General features: G+C 48.5%; 2 protein-coding genes across 4 annotated transcripts; both read left to right on the top strand.

The window, feature by feature from the left end:
- Window positions 1-2,323: 2,323 nt before the first annotated feature.
- amotl2a (angiomotin like 2a) lies at window positions 2,324-7,918 on the top strand. 2 transcript variants are annotated; one of them, XM_037250147.1, is made up of 11 exons: window positions 2,324-2,572; window positions 3,276-3,945; window positions 4,010-4,118; window positions 4,222-4,366; window positions 4,432-4,524; window positions 5,037-5,332; window positions 5,417-5,601; window positions 5,674-5,775; window positions 6,138-6,283; window positions 6,511-6,627; window positions 6,704-7,918. In XM_037250147.1, the coding sequence occupies exons 2-11, from the start codon at window positions 3,344-3,346 to the stop codon at window positions 6,790-6,792; spliced, it is 1,884 nt and encodes a 627-aa protein (XP_037106042.1). In that variant the 5' UTR covers window positions 2,324-2,572; window positions 3,276-3,343; the 3' UTR covers window positions 6,793-7,918. The 2 variants fall into 2 exon arrangements, with proteins under 2 accessions (XP_037106042.1, XP_037106044.1); XM_037250149.1 differs by having other exon boundaries at window positions 2,325-2,572; window positions 4,019-4,118.
- Window positions 7,919-10,214: 2,296 nt separating this feature from the next.
- Window positions 10,215-17,164, top strand: sap130a (Sin3A-associated protein a). 2 transcript variants are annotated; one of them, XM_037249889.1, is made up of 21 exons: window positions 10,215-10,325; window positions 10,913-11,055; window positions 11,294-11,551; window positions 11,633-11,799; window positions 11,889-12,015; window positions 12,089-12,204; window positions 12,275-12,399; window positions 12,477-12,624; window positions 12,710-12,800; window positions 12,880-12,984; window positions 13,052-13,193; window positions 13,307-13,422; window positions 13,546-13,830; window positions 13,969-14,122; window positions 14,263-14,361; window positions 14,558-14,919; window positions 15,020-15,241; window positions 15,353-15,478; window positions 15,564-15,667; window positions 15,796-15,909; window positions 15,990-17,164. In XM_037249889.1, exons 2-21 carry the CDS (start codon window positions 10,941-10,943, stop codon window positions 16,146-16,148), a joined length of 3,135 nt encoding a protein of 1,044 aa, XP_037105784.1. In that variant the 5' UTR covers window positions 10,215-10,325; window positions 10,913-10,940; the 3' UTR covers window positions 16,149-17,164. The 2 variants fall into 2 exon arrangements, with proteins under 2 accessions (XP_037105784.1, XP_037105785.1); XM_037249890.1 differs by having other exon boundaries at window positions 11,297-11,551; window positions 15,990-16,148.
- The last annotated feature ends 46 nt before the right edge of the window (window positions 17,165-17,210 follow it).

The following is a 17,210-nucleotide window of genomic DNA, read 5'->3' as shown; positions in this document are numbered from 1 at the left end:
TGGCCATCTGGGAGGGGGCGGGGCTTAGTACCGGAAAACTCCACAGGCTTTGTTTTGCTTTTGCCTCATTTTTGCATCCCAACATTTTTACTGAATAAATCATATTGCGGTAAGAAGTTAAATTGCAGTTTATGGAAGAGAAAAAAAGTAATATTCGAAAAACAAAATCAAATTAATAAGAATTATCAAATGAAATTATAAAATAAAATGATATATTTACAATACCGATACATCCTTCTATTTTCTTCAATACGTTATCGAAGGCTTTCTGCTGAACTGGCTAACGAAGGGTCAAATAAGTGTGTCTGTTTTGAACACACTTCAACCTGCATTTCAGTCTTTGTCTCGATCTCCATATGCTGCGTGCGTGCGTGTGTGCGTGCATGTGACAGGTGCACATCGAAGTGCTGCGGGGCAGGACACGTTCTTTTGTGTGCGGAAACATCTGCCGTTTTGCTTAAACGCTTCACATGAATCTTTCCATATGGACTCAGTGGGCATTTATTCAAAAATCCCTGTGCTTAGCTTAAGTCTTAGCGTTATTCTTTGCGGAGGATAAAGAATATCTTTTTATTTCATCAAAAGTGTAACAGGTATTATAATCAGGATTGGTGATCACAATGTGAGTACACATGCTGGGTTAGTGGTCATGAATTTGGGTGACCATGTGGGGTGTCCCCCCCCCCCACCCCCCCTTCCGCCCCATCAGCAAACTGCAAGCTAGGTCAGACGCCATGGTCATGGTAATTTGAGGAATGTGTCCATTTCCTCCTTTGCGGGGTGTGTGTGTGTGTGTGGGGTGTTGGTCAAACAAAAGAAGCTTCTCCCACCTCAGCTCACATCACCATCAGCACACAGCAGCTCACATTGTGCTCAGCCAACTCCACCAAAGTGGCACCCGCACTTGTAATAGCTTTAGGAAAAGAAAAGAAAAAAAAAGTTTATTTATACCACATCAGCTGGTTTGTGCGTTGTGTTTTTATGTTGCAGGTGAAAACAAAGAAAATACCTTTGTGTTTGGTGTACACACAAACTACTACTTTCCAATCACAACAATCAAACAACAAGACAAAAAGGTGGTGTTAAAGTCCCCTGGAACGAAACATAAACTTTTTTTATGGGTCTATTCATGATTGACTTTTTTTTTTTTTTACCAAATTTGGTCTTTTAGGAGGCCAATGGCAGACTTACTTTGTATATGAAGACAAGAGTTAGTATAATAAAAATAAAATATACATTAAAAACATTCCTCCCAAATTTCATGCTACTAAGGGAAACAGTGTTTGAGGCGGAATTTTTCCCAACAGTCCAATTTAAGTTCATCTTAAAGGATCCCAAACCACAATGGCTGACTTCCTGTGTGTTTTCAGGCAATAGTTCTTGGAACCTTATCGGTCTACTCATGACACTCCAAATTTAGTGTTTTTCTATTCTTGTCTCACTTTATGTAAGTAAGCTAGCACAAATACCGTATTTGAACTCCTATCAAAATTCTTCTTCTAGAAAACGACAAAGACGACATTGTGCTGATTAGCCTAAGCAGCATTTTAGCGCCGTTGGGTTTTTTTTGGGTTTTTTTGCGGCTTATCTGGAGACTAGTGTCAGTTGAACTGCCATGCAAATGAGCAGGTGGACGTTTGGCTGCCATAGATAAAGCAAACCTGGGCGGGCCACGAGACGGGCGGGCGGGCGGGCAGGCGCTAACAAGCGCTGTTTTGTTTACAAGCTGCCGACATATTAACCCGCCCGCCACCCTCCAATGGATGGACAGCTGATCCCGAAAAGCTGGAATGATGGTTACTTGGGGGGGGGGTTGAGGGCAGCAGATGGCAGGTCTGCCCCCATCATGTCTGCTTTTTGGGGGGAGAACAATGCATCTCTCACAGCTTCTGCTCAAAGGAGGGAAGATTGTTTGGGGGCGGGGGGGTTGAGTTTGTGGACAGCTGGCAGGCAACGTGCCTCGTAGACCAACAACCACCCCCCCAAGCCATTCAGCCAGCACACCAGGACCCTCACTCCACAATTACCCGGCACGAGCCCCGGCTTAAATATTTACCCTCAATCCTAGACTAGTTTTGAAACTTGTTCCATCATCTTACAAATGCAGAGGAATACTGTACTAACATTTCCAACTGCCCTGAAGGTCACAATAGCTCAAGGTCATTTTGCAGGAATAGTGCAATTTCTGATAGTCCCTGAATGCAACATTAGACCCTTGGAAAGCTAGGTGGATACATATATAGCTAGACAACCCCCCCCCTCCTGCTCACGCCATCATCAGCACCACCACCCCTTGCCCACCGCCCTCGTGCCACCCCCCCTCCTCCTTCCTTTTCCTCTCCCCCCTCCTCCTGGTGCGTTTGATCCCCGGGGGACGTGAAGCCTCAGCATTCCTCTCATTCCTCCCTCGCAACAATCAGCCTGTGAGCCTTTTATGAGCCACACTCAGTCTGCTCACACTCACTTGCGCGCGTGGACTGCATTTGCGCACTCCGGGAGCTTTTCGGAGGTTTTTTTTTTTTTACTCCCGGACTTTGAAGTGTTCTTCTTTGTGTGATGAGACTAAAATTTGGTGAGTTTTGAGTGTTTTCTAGATTTTTTTTCCCCCCGTTTTATGGAATGTGCTGCACAATGGCGCAATAAGTGTACGTGGGGCAGAATTCTTGGCCGTTGGGTCGTGTAGAGCTTTGTGTTAAAATGTGTAAAAATATTGGAAGGCTGTTTTTGACCTTTTAAGTTAATTATCAGTCAGGAGTAAGAAAAAAAACTAAAGTGTAAAAGTGCATTGTTTTGAATTTTACATGATGGTTTTGTTTTTACATTTTTATTTTTTATTGGTGGTCCAAAAAAAAAAAAAAGAAATTAGCATTGTTTGTTTTAATTCATCTTCAGTCTTATAGCCTTTCAACAATAATGTTACAAAAAAATACATTTTATGTGTTATTTACAAGACTGATGTTGCAGTTGTGGAGCAATCAGCAAATACTATTTGAGGAATTATGACATTTCATATTCAACTGATTTATGTGGCTGATGAGCAACAACATGGGATTGGCTCAATTACTCGGCCAGCACCATAAAGCATATTAAGCGTTGACCAACAGCTGCTGTCTCTTTTCAGAAATCTTCTTGAGACTTTTTTTGCGGGACAACTCATGAACAGCATGCCTACCAAATTTCAGGCACTTCTAATTCAGTTCTACCAAATCCAATTTCCCTCGCACGCTGAAGCCCTAATAAACGATCGAGGGGTTGACAAGTGTCTTTTCCTTCAGATTCCTTGTGATCCGTGCTGTTCCTCAAGTCCCCCCCCCATCCAGGCCGCCCCCTCGCCTTCTCGGACATGAGAACCGCCGAGGCTGCCCCCGGGACGGTCCTGCACCGCCTCATCCAGGAGCAGCTCCGCTTCGGGAACCTAGCAGACACCCGCGCCCTGCTGGCCATCCAGCAGCAGGCCTTGCGCGGTAGCGGCGGCGGTCGAGGGAGTCCTCGTTCTTCTCAGGAGAACCTAACCCGAGACGAGTGCCAGTACCTGCACATGTCCACCCGGCAGGACCCCCAAGGCCAGGAATACCAGGGAAGCTGCGTTCATCCGGAAAAGCCTTTGAGGATATCCTACCACGGGGAGGAGCTTCCCACCTACGAGGAGGCCAAAGTGCATTCGCAGTACCTAAAAGGGGAGCTGGACTCTGGCGTGGACATGCACTGGGATGCCAAGCGGGAGCACGCCCGCTCCCTCAGCGAGCGCCTCATGCGACTCACCCTGGAAGGGAACCCGGGGCCTCGAATGATGCCGGCCATGAGCACCTCTCAGAGTTTTCCGCAGTTGTACACCGCCATTCCTCAAGGGGACCCGCGGGGACCCCCGCCTGGGTATCCACCCCAGGACCAGGAGGTGTACTTCCTTGACCCGAACACGCCTCCACCCTTCTATTCTCAGCGCAGGTATAGTCGACTCGGCTCGGCTGGTTTAAAGTCTGCGGTCGATTCATTTCATTCCACCCATCAGGAACGGAAGTGAAAGGTCCGGAGACGAGGGTGACGCCCTGAGACGGGAGAACTGGAGACTGAGGCGGGAAGTGGACATCTACGCTGAGAAGGCCGCACGCCTGCATAAGGTAAATGAGGGGGATTTCCTTCTTTTGTCCCTCCTTTACTTTCTTTCTTTCCTTCCTCGCATTATCCGACTTGTTTGATTGACGCTCCGATGTCTCCTCCAAGCTGGAGAATGAGATCGCCAGGATCTCAGAGGCGTACGAGACTCTAATGAAGGGCTCGTCCAAGCGTGAAGCGCTGGAGAAGACCATGAGGAACAAGCTGGAGGCCCAGATCAAAAGGATGCACGACTTCAACCGGGATCTCAAAGGTACGGCGCGACTCGGTGACTTGATACCAGAACTTCAAACCCTAACCATGTGTGTTGCTTTCCAGAACAAGTGTGCGCGGCCGCCAAGCGGAGAGCAGACAAGGAAACCGAATGCTCCGAACAAAAGCAACACGTTTTCCTCAAGCTACTCGAACAAAGTGAGTCCATGTACACACACACACGCACACTTGTTTGTGGACTGGACACAAGTCGGACAATAGTAGGGCGCTGATTTCACCGTCTCGCTGGCGCTCGCTTATATTTTCAGCTTCTTGTTTGCTTGGCGTTCCGTGGAGGCATTCCACAGCTTTTGGCAGTACAAAGCTATGCCTTGTGTATGTACGTGTGTGCGCATGTAAGTGGATCAGAGGAAGTCTGCATTCCCCTGGCAGGCATGCAGTCACAGCACAGGGGGGTGCTTGTGTAATCAACCCCCTTTCCAAGTGACACATCATTTTCTGTTTTATTGAGAAGTTACCGAAAAACAAGTACAAAAGCTGCAGTGTCTCGATTTATCCTCAACTTTATTTATAAGACGCTTTAAAGGAAAACCACAGCTGTCATCCACACAGCCTGGAAGAAATAAAATGAAAACAACAAGGGGCCCGAAATTGAACCCTGTGGAACAACCAAATGAAAGATTTTTAACTCTGTGTAAATGTGTGTCCAGATGAGGAGCAGCAACGTGAGCGTGAACGTCTGGAGAGGTCCCTCCAGAACTTGCGGGTGTCAGCGGAGGAGAGCCAGCGTGGACGCGAGCTCCTGGAGAAGGCTCTGCTCTCAGCGCACGGCCGAAACCGCCAACTGGAGGACGAACTGCGCAGGAAGCGAGCCTACGTGCAGAAGGTGGAACGCCTCCAGAGCTCGCTGGGTCAGCTGCAGGCGGCGTGCGAGAAGCGAGAAGAGCTGGAGATGCGACTGCGCACCCGCCTTGAGCAGGAACTCAAAAGCATGCGTGTGCAACAGGTGAGGATATTTCCTGATGATGCAAGTCTCTGGGTAGAATTAAAATTCATCAGGGGGAACTAACTTGACCCACGTTGCCTTCAGAACCAGACCTCAGGCTCCGTGGCTTCGGAGCTAAGCTCCTCGCTGTCGCAACAGCAGCTGAGGGAGCGTGAGGAACGTATCCTGGCCTTGGAAGCGGACATCACCAAATGGGAACAGAAGTACCTTGAGGAGAGCACCATGAGACAGTTTGCCATGGACGCCGCCGCCACAGCTGCAGCGCAAAGGTACGTGACAAAATCGCAGCTGCCCAAAAACATCCCACTTTTTTTTTTAAAACAGTTTTTGATACTTTACAGAGATACCACCATCATCAACACCTCACCCCGACATTCACCCGACAGCAGTTTTAACGAGGACCTGCCTCTGACCAATCACAGACGTCAGGAGATGGAGAACAGGTACACAAAATGTTCTCAAATAGAGAACCGAATCAATCCCCAATAACGATTCGGGTCACTCCAGGTCTCCGGAAAAATCCAACAGAATTCCACCAACTGATTTTCCAAGTTAGAAATTAAATTCATCCCTGTTGACTTCACAATGGGTCCATTCAATACTTTGACACACTTTTGGAGCTTGCAGACTTCCCCTAAAATTGGAAAGATACCCAGTGCTTTGGTTCCGGCTGATATTTGGTGTTCCGCGTCATCCGTCAGATATCATCATTGTGTGACAAGAATACAAGATGGCCTTTGTGTTTTGAAAAGAATGCCTCAAGTTATTTATCGACTAACGCGAGCGTCCGTGTGCGTCGCTCCAGAATCCGAGCCCTTCACACACAGCTCCTGGAGAAGGATGCCATGATTAAAGTCCTCCAGCAGCGCTCCAGATGGGAGCAATCCAACCTTCGTCCGGCCGCGTCCGTCCCGTCCATCGCCACGGCGACCGTCAGTACCGAAACGAAAGGTGAGCTAACGCGAGATCGTATCGAGGGACAACTGGCCACCGGACGAAAAAACCCAGACGGCCCCTCCTGGTTCTCAAATAGACGAGGCGTTTTGAAGCTGGAATGCGTGTCATGGCCCGCCTCCAGAATAGCCCCGTTCCAGAATAGTCATGGGAAGAAGCGAGCGTGTAAATGTGGATGTAAGCAAAGCTAATTAAGCTACTCCTTTCTTTGTCCGCATCCGCAGGAAAGCGCTTCTCGGATGACCAGACAGGTGGTGCCATGCTACGACGCAAGAGCCGGGACTCCAGCACGCAATGTGACCAACTAGAACCAAAGTCAAATTTAGCAATGGCCGCCCCTGGTGAGTTTTTGTTTCTTAATAAACGTAGATTGTTGTCTTCAGTCGTTGTCGTGACGATGACGTTTGTCGGGCGCAGGTAATTCAGAAGAAGCCGAGCTGGGAGGAGTCCGACGGGCCTCGGAGAGCATCGACAACGACTCCGAGATGGTGGAGATCCTCATTTGAGGGATGTTGCTGTATCTTATTTATTATTTCTTTTTGTCATCGCTGCTTATTTGCATCGTGTCGCCCTTTAAGCTAAATGTTTTTGTAATTTAAAAGAATGGAAGTTGTCGGTGGAGGCGCGCCGTGTCTTCTGTGTGACAGAACAATGTATATTTAACTTTTATTTATCTTTGGGGATGGAACGTTTACAAAACTCTCAACGCGGAGCGGCTTTAGAAAATCCAAACGGAGCGTTTGTCGCCGAACGCCGATGATACGAAAACATTATTTTGCTACACTCGACATTTCAGGCGTGAGCGAAGGGAAGGACTTGGGTTTGTTTTTCAGCTTTGGATTAGTTTTTATTCGGACTCCATTTTGAACGTTAGGGTTATGTTGAATTTAGGCTTCACACGGGTCGGACCTTCCAACTCCGAAGCTAATATTTGCGGCCTTGTAGCGTCAATTCCCCCTGGCCTTGCCTCGCCCCTGCGCTGGAAGCTAATCTTCTCACATTCCTGGCTGAGGGAGTGAGAAAAAAAAGGCTATCTAAAGCGGGGAATGTGAAGTCCCTCAGCCCTCGTTAAAACGTTGCGCATTCCCCCGCTTTAGATAGACTTTGCTTTCCGCCATCAGCCAAACTCCAACTTTGCCTGGAATGTGTTTTCGTATTAAACTGGAATGCCCACTCTGGAAGGGGGGAAATACCGCCTCGGTACACTAATCCAGTTTGGAACTGTCGCCGTTGGTGTCAGTGGGGATTACCCAAACGTAAATTCTGACATTAAATGGCTCGTTCCACTTCACGCTTTCCCATCCATCGCACACAATATGAATCGATGCATTTGCTGGTCAGTGCAGCGGAACAGATTGACGAAAATGGCTCTCTCGGAATGTGTTTACATGGAAGTGAAGTTAATATATAATTGTTTTTCTTTTTTCGTTCATAAGTTTGTGTTGTTTTCTGGTGCCAAAGATGTTCTCTGATTTGGTTTTGTTCTCTTATTAATGTTATAACAGGTGACATAGATACACAAAAACTTTCTGATCCAGTATGGACATTGCTGTGAAGTTGTTGTTTTTTGTGAAGTATATGACTTCATATTTTTACCCCACTGAGAGATTAAAGATATTAATATATGTCCAGCAAATGGCTTTCTCTTTTATTTTGATAGCAATTCTAAAATGAAAGAAATTGATTTGACCAAAAAAACAAAAAAAACTTTCAAGTAAAAACAAAAATAATGATCCGACCCAAAAAATATATAATTTTTTCAAACTATTTACATAATTTTCCAAATAAAAACAAAAAAATTTATCTGACCAAAAAAAAAAACCTATTTGCATTTTTACGCTCCAAACAGCACAATTTTTTTTATCAGTTCTCCGTTTCCTTTAAACAAACCCTGAAGATGTCCATCTCCCAATGCTGAGATCTGCCTTATCAGGCATCTTCCATCTTGGCATGTGCAGCTGTGCCGCATAAAAGAAAAAAATTCTCAATGTCAATATTTATGCCTTCCTCGTTGGCCCGCTCGGTGAGACAGCGATGGCATTCCGTGGATGCCATTCGTTCTCTCACCGCTGCTGTCTTTACTTGTTGAAAATAGCCATGGAGAATCTCTTCCCAAACGGGGCAGGTGTCTTTGAGATTTACCGTCGCCCTTTTTTGGCCCATTTCTCACTTGCATACTCCAAATTTCTGATTAATTCCTGCAAGCATCACCCTCCCTCACTCGCCCGGCGATGAACTGAGAGGAATGTTCCGAGTCGGAGCGCTGAGTGACGGAACATTGCTCCCAGGAATTAAGATCTCGTGTCATTCCATCCACACACACGCACACACACATCTGGATTCCTGCTGGGATTGCCGTGACCTAGCATCCCAAGTCTAGGCGCATCCATTTTCTAAGATCTGGAATTCCCCCAGGATGGTCGCTTTCAATCAAAATGGCAAAATTCCTCTTCAATTTCAGGCTTGGGTCGAATTGTGAGCCCCAAGATGGCTGCCTTGTTCAATTTCAGGCATGGATCCTCGAAGTAGCTACGCATGGCATTTTTTTTGCGAAGTTCCCTCGAGACGCTATGCTCCATCAACGTCAAACAGTTGAAAAATCCATGTCGAACTCTGTGCTTTGCTCTCATTTTCATGGAAATTCCACAACTTCCTGCCTACAGCTTCCATGGAATGTCAACCCCCGCCTCATAGCACCCCACCACTCAACTTTTCCACGAAGCTTCTGATTTTTTGGAATGTTTCTCCTATGAATGAATTCCTGAAAACGCACCATTTTTCCAAGTGCTTGTGACATTTTAAAACTGTGTGTATTTTAGCGGGCACTAACTTGCCTAAAAAACACTTGCCCATTGGGCTGCTTGACTTTGCCCTAATTGACCTTTCTTTATCCTCCTAACTATTTTCTGCAGTATGTCGAGAATGCACTGAAATCAACATGCTGACAGTGTGTGTGTGTTTAAGTATGTCAAGTGTGTTTATGTGTGTGGACTCGTGTATGTGAAAGAGTGCAGCTGTGCAGAATTGTCCGATCATGCCTGAGCATGCAGAACGAGTTTATGCAGCCACATGTACGCTGCATGTAAATAACGAAGGCCCTAAATTGAATAACGGAAATAATGCTGGACCGACGGCAAGTCTGGCTTTTGTTAGCGTGACCAGCTGGGGGGTGGCTTTGTAGCTATGCGATAACACAGAGGCCTACTCGGAGGCAGCGGTTCATCCACGACATTGCAAATCGGTAAACGATAAAAGCAAAGAGAAGTATTGAAACGCTCAAGAAACTTTTTCCCTCAACAATTGTTATTGTGTTGTTTGATGCTCGCTGAGCTGAGGTCATGAATGGCATCACAATGACAGGTGCAGGCAATAAAATGCAACTTTTCGAGGTGAAAAGGGCACAACGCTATTCACCTCATTCCCAAATGTCAGTCTAGCGCCATCTCGCGTATATCTGCGGTATCACAACCAGGAGTCATAATCGAGTGGCGGGAAATTCAGCAGGGACCGCCAGCCCGCACTGACTAAATAATTGTCATTTTCACTTAATAGAATAGAAAATACCTTAATTGATGGATAAAAAAGTAAACATATTTAAATAACGTAAATAACGGTAAACATTCTTGTGGAGGTCAGAGGAGATTCTCGCTCTCCCATTGGTCGACACTTTGGTCTTCTTTTCGCTGATTGGTTGAGGGAAGCAGAAGGGCGGCTCTTGGTTGTTAAGGTTGGTCGACGCATTTCTCACGCTTCCATTTGGCAATGCCCCGGTTTTCTCTTCCCTCATTCGTTAAAACTAGTTAGAGGGGCCGGCTCTCAATCTAAGGTTGCGATTGGTTGATACATGTTCCCCGCTCCCATTGGTCGACCTCTCGGAATTCTCTTCCCCGATTGGTTGAAAGAGTCAAGGGGGCCGGCTCTCTATCAAGCGTTCTTCCGGCTTACATGTTGTCGCGAACGAAGAAAAAAAGGAAAAGAAAAGACGAATGGAAAAATTGTAATCCAGAAAAGGAGCGTTGCTTATCAACTCAGTGATACGGTAAACACATGTGGACACTCGGATACGCCTTTGCTTGTGTAGGGTGACCTGTTTTAGGCAGTCGTTCGCCATAAAAGTTCATTTGGACGTGAGTGATAAACAGGCGGCAGCAAGACCTAGCGAGTCTCACGTTAGCTTGTTGCTAATAAGCTCGCTCGGATAAAAATGTATTCCTTCTACTATGTGATGTTATCGAAGCAAAAGCGTCGAATATTTCCACTGGAAGTCTCACTGGGCTAACATCGCGTTTGTGTTCTCTTCCCAAAGCGGCGAAAATGACGTCGCCACACTTGATAAATGGTGATGAAACTTGAGGTTAGACGAGTGTTTCGAGCGATAAACGCAAGCAAAAATACTCTTTAATTTACGTATCGATTTGCTTCTGTTAACCGGGTGTCTTATCATGTTGGCCGCTGACCATAACTATGTTCAGTTTTCGTGCCCTCGCTCATTCCGCTAAAGGGTTAATTTTTCGAGTCTTTCATTGTTGAGGTGCTCGTACTTCGGTTGGCACCGCCGCGCATGCGCACATTTTCTTTTCAAGCGTTTTCACACGCGTGTATTTACGTACTTTTTCTTTTTTTAAGTGGTCGACTTAAGAAAATAAAAATCCGAATGAGCTCCCAACAATTCCCACGACACGGGCAGCCCGCCTCGAGTCCCGGGGGACCTCCCCTGATGCCCGCCGGTGGAAACCTGGTGGCTGTCAGTCAACCGTCAAATTTGCAAGGTGAGCGAAATAACCATCACTTTTCCAATGATTAATAAGTGATGCCCAAAAACCAGGGAGGGAGCGAGACATTAAATTTGAGTCGGTACAAGGGAGTGATTTGAATAATTATTATTTAATGAGTACCGAGAGTCATCATTTAACTAGATTAGTTGTATCACAAGTCCAACAGGGGGGAAAAACGCTCCATTCCTTTCTGTTTGTTTATGCTAGTCTATAAATAAATATGATCGTTTAATAGCCGGCGCTGAGGCTGTGGACAGCGACCAGCAGGAGCACCCGCCAGCGGGAGGCGGAACGACGGTGGTCTTCCGGGACGACAAGCAGGAGACCATGGTGGTGCGACCGTACCCGCAGGTGCAGACGCACGGGCAGCCACAGCCCGCCCCGCAGGCGCTGCCCATCCAACCTGGTGGACCGCCTATGGCCTTGCCTGCTCCGCCGGTGCATCTGCCGCAAGGCCAGCCCACGGTCCTCACTGACGGACAGATGAAGGTACCGTATCCAAGAGTTGACAACCAACATTAATGTCTTTCTTAAATAACAAATCTAAGCCAAAGTGAAAATAATCACCCCTAGGTTCTGAAGTCCCCCATGCCGAGCCGCTTGATAGCCCCTGCGCCAGCATCCAACCAGGGCCACATCACCATTCCCCCCAAGGTCCCGGCCCACATGACAGCCACCCCGGAGAGCAGCAGCGCTACCACGCTTTCTATTCCCGTGGCCACCATCAGCGGACAGCAGGTGTCGTGTCACGTCTGCACCAAGTTTTCATTTCATGTTTCCCAGCCCAAAATCCCAAATGACTTTGGTGGCCTTTCTTTGTGCGTCAGGGTCACTCTAGCAACTTGCACCACCTTATGTCGGCCAACATCCAGATCATTCGAGGTAGCGGCCCAACGCTGCAGATCGGGACACCTGCCGTGCCGCCGCAGACTTTTACGTCGCATCTGCCACGAGGTATTTTACATGCTAGTTTGATTGTGACAACCAATAAGTGTTAGTTTTAACTCCCAAATATTTTCCCTCACAGGTGCAGCTGCAGCCGCGGTCATGTCCAGCTCCAAAACAGTCCTCCGACCGGCCACTGGAGCAGGCGCAGGCCCGGGCCAGCCCACCGTGCAGCACATCATCCACCAGACTATTCAGGTACTAAACACACATATTGTGCACTCAATCATTTTATGTGTGTGTGTGTAAGACGTCGTTGTCTCCACAGTCTCGTCCGGCTGTGACGACGTCCACGTCTGTGCTTCCCACCGCGGTGGCCCCCATTTCAGCCACGAGGACCCAGTCTCCCGTCATCAGTCCCACGGCCACGCACTCTGCAGAAGTTGCTCACGGGTAAGATGACCACCTTATTTCAACATTCAACTCGCATTGGACAATCGCTTTAAAGTATGGGATCTGTTTTCTTCCAGGCGTCCCGGCTTGACCATTCACCCGCCGCCAGCCAGCATCAGCATCCAGAGGCCTCAGACATCACGCGACACAGCCACGCGCATCACGCTGCCCTCGCACCCGGCCATCGGCGCTCAGAAACCTCAGCCACCGCACACCATGACGCAGGTTAATCGACTCGGCGGCAAAGGAAAGATTTTTTTGCTTTTGTGAGACAGAAAATGTAAATACCCCCCCCGTTTTGACCTCATAGAAGCCCATCTTCAGTACCGTCACGCCAGTGGCAGCCGCCACCGTGGCGCCCATCGTGGCCACCAACACCGTGCCCTCCACTACCTCGATTGGTACGCAGGCGCAAGAAAGACACTCCTGCCAAAAAGATAGCGGATGAACTCCTAATGCACATTTGTGTGTTGCGTTCAGGTTCCGTGCCCCACACCCAAATGAGCAGCAACACTATCGTCACCATGACGATGGCCTCCCACTCGTCGCACGCCACCGCCGTCACCACCTCGGCCATCCCCGTCGGTGAGTTTTCCTATTTTTGCCTTTCCCGCTTTCCTTCACTTTGGCCTCACCTCGCTGTCGCTCGCAGCCAAAGTGGTGCCTCAGCCTATCGCCCACTCGTCGTCTCGCGTGCAGCCCGACTACCCCGGGGAGAGAGCCAACCTCATTCCCATTCAGGGCCATCGCTCGTCGCCCAACCCCGTCACCATGGAGCCGAGAAGCGACAACAGGTGGGATAAGATATTTTGCTAAACGACATCTTTGATGTAATGTTCCATATATACATTATTTGATCTTGATACGACAACCTTTGGGTGACCTTTTTTGACCTTTGATTTTCAAGGCCTCCCGTTCCGGTCCAGTTCCAGTATTTCCTGCCGACGTACTCGTCGTCGTATCCCCTGACTCACACCTACACCCCCATCAGCAGCTCTGTGTCCACCATCCGACAATATCCTGGTAGGAAACAGGTTTTGTTAACCAATAAATTCATTGGTTTTCTTTTTCAGGCAATTAAATTGGCGATAAAAAAAATGGGATCATTTTTTCACATTTTAACCTGAGTTTCTCCTCCTTTTCAAGTGACTCCCCAAGCTCCAAGTTCCGCGCTGCCCGCGCAGGCCGGCGTGGGTGTGGCCACCACCGTGCACCTCAACCACATGCAGCTTATGGCGGTGGACCGCATCGGCCTGCCGTCGGCGCAGATCAGCACCCAGGGCATCCAGCCGGCGCCCATCGCCACGCAGGGCATCCAACCGGCGCCCATCGGTGTGCAAGGCCTCCACCCGGGTACGGCGTCCATCGGTGCGCCTGGCCTCCAGCAGGGTGCTGGCCAGCAGCAGCAACCGCCCGCCGAAGCAAAATCCGGTACCATATTCCCTTGACGATACATATGAGTAGTTCACGATAAATTCCCTTTTTTTCTCTTGAATCTAACCTCAGCCGAAGGAAAAGTAGTACAATCATTGCTTTCAAGGATTACTCAACCGTTTTAACCCCATCCAGGTGTGGTCTTGGCTGACGGCTTTGTGGCTAACCCGATCGGCAGCACCGCTCAACCGGTCGGCACCATGGTGCAGGCTCACGGACAGGCAGGGGCGCCCACCCAGGGGTCCTCGCCGAGACCCTGCATCCTACGCAAGAAGCCCACCACCGAAAGGTGAGAGGCGATCCGAATCATTGATCAATTAAAAAAAAAAATTCAAGGGGCAGTACATTAAATATCTCATTTTCAGGCTCGACACTTCGAACATGTTGTCTTTACATCCATATATTTCTAACTTCTTGTTTTGTTTTCAGTTGTGTTCGCAAGACCCTCATTCCTGCTCAGCCCAGTGAACCGAGCAACGTCCGAATGGAGAGTGGCATGAGAGGCGCGAGTTCCCCCCGACCCGCAGGGTGAGCATCCCTCACATGGATCGCTTCGAAACATATCAACCTGACGAAAGTTAACGTTGAGTGTGATTGTGGGCTGTGGCCAAGGGGGGTTTAGTAAAGCTAAAAATAGATGTGTGCTAAGTGGCTAATGCTATATCTCATTTCGAAGGGTATTCAAAACAGTTCTTGAGTGCACTTTGACCTTTCACCCCCTCAGAGTCAAACCCAAAGCCGAGGTGCACATGGCGGTGGCCCCTCCCGTCATGGCCGCCGTGGATGCGCTGCCCCCGCCACAGGGCGGCGAGAAGCAAGCGATAGTGGCATCGGGGGCCCCGCACCTCGCCCAGGCCCTGCCCGCCATTCTGGCCACGCCGGGGCCCGCACCGCCCTCTCAGCCCTCTGCCGTCCTTTCGGCCCTTCCTGCGGCCATGGCGGTGACTCCGCCTACTCCCGCTTCCATGGCCAACACGGTGGCGTCGCCCACGCCACCGGCCCCCAGCAGCACCGCCGCCTGCATCGCCAGCTGCCCCGACGCCAAGGTCAAGCACGACCCGGACAGCGTAAACACCTCGCACCCAGGTGAGGAGGCGACACTCGTACTCTTCTCGCACAAATCTATTACCGATGCTGGTCATGCTTGAGGTTTACAACTTTTTTTTTTTTGCTTTTTTCTTCACAGACGCCAACCCTGTCCTGAACACCTCCGCCCTCAACGTGCCCCCCACGGGAGACCTCATCCCAGGGGCCTCCCCGAGGAAGAAGCCTCGCAAGCAGCAGCACATCATCTCCATCGAGGAGAGTGAGATGATGGAGACCAACAGCACAGACGAGGAGAAGGCGCCCGGGAGGCCCATCACAGGCAGGGCTGAGCGCAGAGAGTCTCCCCCCAGGGAATATGTCGGTACGTAGACGGGTGAAGTATTTACGTACTTTTGACTGGTTTTGCATATTCAAATGCCACCTTTAAAAAAAAAAAAAAAAAAACAAAAAAAAAAAAAACATCTTCTCTCAGATGAGGAAGGGGTGCGCTACGTGCCCGTCAGGCCCCGGCCGCCCGTCACCCTCCTACGGCACTACCGTAACCCCTGGAAAGCCGCCTACCACCACTTCCAGAGGTACAGCGATATCCGTGTCAAAGGTTAGTTTTTTTCCAGACAGATGCAAAGTGTCACCGGGTTATCAATTCAATAGAATTTATATATTTTGTGTGCGTTTGTGTCCAGAGGAGAAGAAGGGCACCTTACAGGACATGGCCAACCAGCGAGGGGTGGCGTGCCGAGCGCAAGGCTGGAAGATTCACCTGTGTGCCGCACAGCTCCGACAGCTGGTGAGTGGCAGGGACAAGCTGTTTCCTGACCTTTATATTTTCTTTTTATTAAACTTGATAAGGCGACGTCTCCGCTACGTCAGTCATGTTTTTGACTGACCTTCCCGCTGGTCATTTTGTGTTTCCAGTCTAGTTTAGAGCACGATGTGTACAGCCGCCTGTCCTCCCTGCAAGAGGGCCTCATCCCCAAGAAGAGAGCGGGAGCAGACGACGACCTACACCGCATCAACGAACTCATACAGGTCCACCTTTAATCCCGTGGAAAAAGTTCACACATATTGCCACAATTTTAATTCCAATTCAGCGCATCCTTTCCCCACAGGGCAACATGCAGCGCTGCAAGCTGGTAATGGACCAGGTGACGGAGGCTCGGGACACCATGATGAAAGTTCTGGAGCACAAAGAGAAAGTTCTGAAGCTGCTAAATAAGAACAGTGCTGTCAAGAAGTCGTCCAAGCTCAAGCGCAAAGAGCGGGCGTGAGGACCCCCCCCCCCCAACTGTCCCTTTACCTGAACCCCCGCTCAGAATCTGGTGCTATGATCTGCTCTATACAATCACAAGCACCCAACGTGGGCAACACGAGGCTGGCGGGGACCTTTTTAGGAAGAGGTTCTCACTTTTTTAGTTTTGTTTTCATTTCCGAAGACCCCGAGAGACTATGTTTGCCAACATTGCTTCCACAGCGTCGCCTCGCCGTGGCGCAAAAGAGGCAAGGAGGAGTAAGAAACGGTAACGTGAAGACCAACCTCAAACGTGCTGTTTTATGTTTTGTTTTCGATCAGTGCCTTCGTTGTGTCTGCGGATGATTTGGCCGCCAGCATTTTGCAACGACGTGTGCTCTCGTCACTCGTTTCCCTCCATTTTGTAGCACCCGATCAGGTTCCGAGTTTTCCTTGGGGAGTTTGCAATTAAAAATAGTGCTTTTTGTCATCTTTGTTACAACTGTGAATATTATTCCTAACAATAGTAGAAAAGAATGAAAGAAGTGAAGTGAATGTGGATGTCACCTAAACATTGGCCTTTGCTTTAAGCATGCTAATTTGCAACACTGAAGACTTAGAATGGAAAAACTCATCCATCTCTGACCTCATCTTCAGACAAACACTGCTTAAGCAATGTCCATCTGAACAAAGTGGATTTTTTTTTGTTTTAATTGCAGACTCCCCTTTTAAATCAAGTCATGACTTTTCCTAAGTAGAAAAAAAATGGTTTACAATTTTCGTAATTGGCAATCATGTTTTTTTTTGTTATTAGTGAAGAAGGCCGAGAAGGAATTTCAAACGGAGCGTTCTTATGTTCACAAGGCAAAATTACTGTTTTAATGTGCTCTTTTCTTTTGTACACTCCTCCACCCTCAAATTGCAGACATTTTATGCCCTGCGATGTGTAAAAAAAAGATTTCACAGAGAGGGAGAGTTGTAGTGAGTCGGGATCATTCAGCCCAGACCTTGTACATTGTTTTTGTCTGTAAGTATAGTAAAGATGCTTCAACAGTGCACACTTGTGCTCAGGTGTCATTCTACAACCAAATTCTTTCGTCAT

The sequence above is a fragment of the Syngnathus acus genome, chromosome 4, assembly GCF_901709675.1.
Source record: "Syngnathus acus chromosome 4, fSynAcu1.2, whole genome shotgun sequence".
In the NCBI taxonomy this organism is placed as follows: domain Eukaryota; kingdom Metazoa; phylum Chordata; class Actinopteri; order Syngnathiformes; family Syngnathidae; genus Syngnathus; species Syngnathus acus.
This window is presented reverse-complemented; position numbering and strand designations above follow the sequence as displayed.